This window comes from Xiphias gladius, chromosome 10, assembly GCF_016859285.1.
Source record: "Xiphias gladius isolate SHS-SW01 ecotype Sanya breed wild chromosome 10, ASM1685928v1, whole genome shotgun sequence".
NCBI lineage: Eukaryota > Metazoa > Chordata > Actinopteri > Istiophoriformes > Xiphiidae > Xiphias > Xiphias gladius.
Window position 1 is genome coordinate 1535029 of NC_053409.1, and position 4997 is coordinate 1540025.

The 4997-nt window shown below is 47.1% G+C and overlaps 1 protein-coding gene across 1 annotated transcript; it reads left to right on the top strand.

The window, feature by feature from the left end:
• Nucleotides 1–425: 425 nt before the first annotated feature.
• gsc (goosecoid) lies at nt 426–3506 on the top strand. Its single transcript, XM_040137928.1, has 3 exons — nt 426–902; nt 1753–2012; nt 3204–3506. The coding sequence occupies exons 1-3, from the start codon at nt 587–589 to the stop codon at nt 3351–3353; spliced, it is 726 nt and encodes a 241-aa protein (XP_039993862.1). The 5' UTR covers nt 426–586; the 3' UTR covers nt 3354–3506.
• The last annotated feature ends 1491 nt before the right edge of the window (nt 3507–4997 follow it).

A 4997-nucleotide genomic window follows, 5' to 3' on the forward strand; every position in this document is an offset into this window, starting at 1 on the left:
GATCCTGCTGGTCCAGTATAGTAGGAAGAGATGAAGCGGCGGAGGACTTCCCTGTTTCGGGGGGTCGTTTTTAGGCTTACTGGCCCAGCTCTGTGAACTGATAGGAAAAGGCCCGATCCTCTCACTCACTGTAAACACTGACATACATGTATTCCAGAGATTTTGATGCCTTCGCTGACGAGGAAATAATCGGATTACTCTGTAGGAAGACCCTCTGCGAGCGAGCAAGACTGTTTCCAAAAGTCTTCGAACGGTGCGGATTATCTTAATTGAATTAATTCTTAATACACAGATGTGTGGCCGTTCAGCAGCTGGCCCGGGAGCATAGCTGCTCCGCCGTGACGTCAGCAGTGTATAAAAGCAGCCCTGCTCTTCGCCGGTCCCATTAAAACCACCAGTCCGCATCCCCGAGACGACCCGTCGGAGTCGCGCTTTCAGGGAAGAACCGTAGCCGACCGTCGCTATGACGCAATTCTAGGAAACTTTTCGCACAGAGAACGGAGACTCTTTCTGGCGCATTCGCGTTGACCGACTCGTTGTCACGTTTGCGACTTTTCCTGTTTCCCAGCTGCCGAGCACCGGTGTGATGCCCGCCGGGATGTTCAGCATAGACAGCATCCTGTCCGGCCGGCCGACCTGCAAGGAGCCGCTTCTGCTACACCGGAGCGGCCCGGTGGTGCTGTCCGCCGGCCTCACGGACTCTATCTACACCGACTACAACGGACTGTACTCGGCCACATGTGGGCCTTCTCCCCCGGGGATTCAGTCTGTGAGCGGGACCAGGATAGGATATAACGGCTACTACTACGGACAGCTGCAAGTCCAGGGTGCCGGAGGAGGGCCGCCGTGCTGCGGCTCTGTGCCCGGCCTCACCCCACAGCAGTGCCCCTGCATCCCGGCAGGTAGGACAACCAAACTCTTGTTGTCCAGGTAGTTTTACCAACTTCAATTTCCGATTTAGGCGTGGAACTGCTCAGTCCAGAAACCGACAGCGAATTGATCCTATGCTTTTATGTTTTACGTTTAAAATGTAACGTCGCTCGTTTTCTCGTAATTTCTAAGCAAGATTAGGAAGAATAAAAAGTGGCATTTGTGAACAAACTGTGTGATAATTCGTTGCAACAGGCCCCGTTTTCACGCAAGAACTCGAATGGGATTTTGATTCCACAGAATTCGAATAAGCCACGATGCCTGAAGTTCGGGTGATTTTCTTTGGAGGAAAAAAAAACAAGTCGTTCCAACCCTGCGAGTCAAAAAAACAGCGTGTTGCAACGTTATTCGAGCCTGGAGTCTTTTTGCAGACGCAGGCCTACTCATGAAAACCTGTTCCACACGCTCACTTTTGAAGCCGGACGCCCGCGGTGGCTCGGTCCGGCTCTTGTGGCGACGCCAGCGCTGCCGCGGCTTCAGGATAAAATCGCATCGACCGTCTCGAGTATCGTTGCTTCGTGACTGAACTTAACATTTGTGCTTATAGGAAAGGGAGGAGTGCTTCCAACCCGCTCCGCACAAGAGTTTCTTATTTGTAGCGTGAACTAGAATATCCACGTGCATAAAGAGCGAAGCGTATCCCAGACTTTCCAGTTTCTTTTCTAAGTTCTGCATCAGCTGTAATCTGCATGTACACAACCGAAGCCAGAGTTTCCAATTAGCCGCGTTGCTCATAAACGCTGTGTCCGTGGTTGTATTCGCGGGGGCATTTGAAGTGTTTCTCACCCACGTCTGATGTTTCTCCGTCCCTCCGCCCCTCAGGCTACGACGGCGCGGGCTCGGTGCTGATCTCTCCGGTCCCCCACCAGATGATGTCCTACATGAACATGGGCAGCCTGTCGCGGACCGAGCTGCAGCTCCTCAACCAGCTGCATTGCCGCAGGAAGCGGAGGCACCGCACCATCTTCACCGACGAGCAGCTGGAGGCTCTGGAGGGCCTCTTCCAAGAGACCAAGTACCCGGACGTCGGGACCCGGGAGCAGCTGGCCCGCAAGGTGCACCTCCGAGAGGAGAAGGTCGAGGTCAGAGGCGCTTTGACTTTTCCTACAGTTTAGCTTCCTACTGCTTTTTTAAAGCCCTTCACTCCACCGGTTCTGATTGATTCTGGATTCAAATGAGGCAAAAACAAACACAGCACACATTCTGATCGCTCTCCCTCATAGAGGAAATTCCATTTGTAGTTTTATTTTCATTTTCCTTTTTTTTTTGTTAAGGTGGCAAGGGAGCAGCACAGTAGATTTATTGTTAGTATTAGGCCCATTGCTGTTGTTGTTACTGACCTATATAAATGTTAGTAGGCCACATTAGCTATTTTATATTTCAGAAAGGTGTTAATTACCACTTTTTCTTCGTTTTTTTTTCTAGCTGCTCTTCATAACTCAAGGGCCTTTCAAGTATATCTCGTTTTTAAAAGGATGAAAAAAAAGGAGCTCAGTAACATTTTGCTTAGGCTACTTCAGGTTAAGTACACATTTAGATAAATAGAACATTCTGCAGGCTATTTCGTTTTTATGGAAAAAAAATGTTCAAACCTACTTTCGTTAACAGAACTGTAGTGAAACCCACAACAGAACCATCATTTTGACAGAATGCTGCGCGTGCCCTCTCCGGTTGAGGCCACCTTAGCTCGAGAACAGAGCCGCATCCAAACGCATCCAGCTGTGGCATAAAATGAAATCCCGTTTTCCTCGGAGGTTAAATAAAGCAAGGGCGGGAAGGGAAGGAGAGATGACGAGAAGAGCAACATTTTCACAAATCTTGCTTCTTAGCAACACAGGCAATCCACATAATATAGCCACGCTACCCACGATTCTAGCCCTTGACTGGTGTTACACACGTTGTATCCATCAAACATTTTAGAGCCTCCGAAATGAAAATGTGAGGGGTTTTCGGCTTATGTGCATTTCTGCATGTGCTCCGTGAAGAAAAATGCAAGAAACGATGTTCCGAGAGAAGCAAATGTTCCTTCAATCATTTGTTGCTTAATAAAGGACTCGCGCGGTTGCGGAGCCCAGTTTCCCGAGTCGCTCGCGATTCACTTTCTGTTCGAGCACCGTCAGACGAGTGCTTTAGTAACGTCTCGGGCGCAGTTCGAGTCCTGGGGACATCGCGAGCGGGGAGGCCGTGGCCGACTGGTGACAAACGTTTCTAAGAGAATAACAAGAAAAGAGGAAATCTATATCCAGGCTTAATTGTGCTTTTCTATCATGTAGGTTTGGTTCAAAAACAGACGCGCGAAGTGGAGGAGGCAGAAAAGGTCTTCATCAGAGGAATCAGAGAACTCTCAGAAATGGAGCAAATCGACCAAAACGTCCGCGGAGAAAACCGAGGAGAGTAAAAGCGAGGTGGACTCGGACAGCTGATAATAAAAGCGACCTAACACGGCCGCGTGTGTGTGTGTGTACATATAACGGGAAGTGGTGTGGACTCGACGACATGCTGGTGGTGTGATGAAACGTGTTGCCATGTTGCACAGTTGTACATATACATTTTATGATTGATTCTGTCTCCGCTATTTATATTTAATTTAAGGTTGTTTTTTTTGTTGTAATGTTACGCACGCCAGGGGACTCGACGCCCGCCGGACCGAGTGACATGTCTGAATATATCGTGATGTTGTGTGTGACCTTTTTGGCTATTAAATGTTGTAATTCTGGTATTTTCTTTCCGTCGTGACATCGTCCGTTGCGCCCAGCCAGCCCCCGGGGGACGGGTGCAGACTGAGCATAGCATCACCACACAGCTGCTGTGAGTCATATACCGATGCTTTGTCCGTTTGTTTAGCAAAAAAAATACTTCAAAAGTCAGCGCATATAGGCCTACATTAAAGTCTCAATGAAACATCATAAAGACGGTGTCTGATCTTATCATTGCTTGGAGGTGGTTGGTTTTAGAATAGGATTTGACATCTACAATAGGAGATTTTCTGCAGAGTGGAGGCCAGCATTGGGGGACTTGGCCTCACGAATCCCACGGTATTTCTAAACTTCTGGCCAGTGCCGCGTATTTAGTAATAAGGATGAATTCTGCCCATGTTCACGTAGTAAGATAATAACTGATAACAGTGTAAAATACACACTGCTCGTTTAATCTGAAAACCATGCAATGAGCTACAGTTAAAAGCAGCAAACCCACCCCGTGCAGAAGCTGATTTGGTTTCATTGCTTACCGACCGGCTGACACAGTTGCTTCATTGCCAATGTTGCCATCAGTTCATTCTCTGCGGAAGGACTCATAGGTTAATCGCACTCCACCGGTTTAAGCGCAGTTCGCCATGTCATAAACGAAAGCGCTCTTCACTCAGTCAAAGTTACCTGTGAATGAACTTAGAAGCGGAACATTATTTAACTGCCGGTCAAACCCTCCGTGACACACATTGTTCTACGGGAACAGTCCGCAAGCATCTGGCCTCTATGTGCTTTTTTCCATTATTTATATTCATCTTCTAAAATGCAAAAGTCCATTATAGCCTCTAATTATACACTTTAAACAATGTGAAAAAAAAACAAATTGAGACCCAGTATTATTGTGGGCAGTAAAAAGCAGGTAAAAAAACCAAAAAACACCTCTATCAATTTTGAAATCATAAGCTGTACATTTCTTGCAGTGAAGCTGCTATTGCTGACAATTAACATATTCCGATTTTTTCTCTTTTATCTTTCTATGCCAAAACAAATGAAAACAATTCAGCATTTTCTGCAGCAAGTCCTATTTGTCAGCTGTAACACAGTATTCGGAGGATCAGGTGAAACTACACTGAAAGCCACAATATTTAACTTCTTCTTGAGCTCAAGTTTAGTTGTGTGTGCTTCTGAACACTTTGGTGTGGAATTAGAATCAAACTAACGTTTCTACTTTATACTGCGATGTCAGCTGAATCGAACCGCAGCCACGTGTGTGGATGTGTGGATGTAGTGTATGGTCTCCTCTGGCTGCACATCCAAAGCAGCATTTCATATCCGCTAGGGTTTACCTTTGTCACTTTGCTGTAAAATGACCTGATGGTC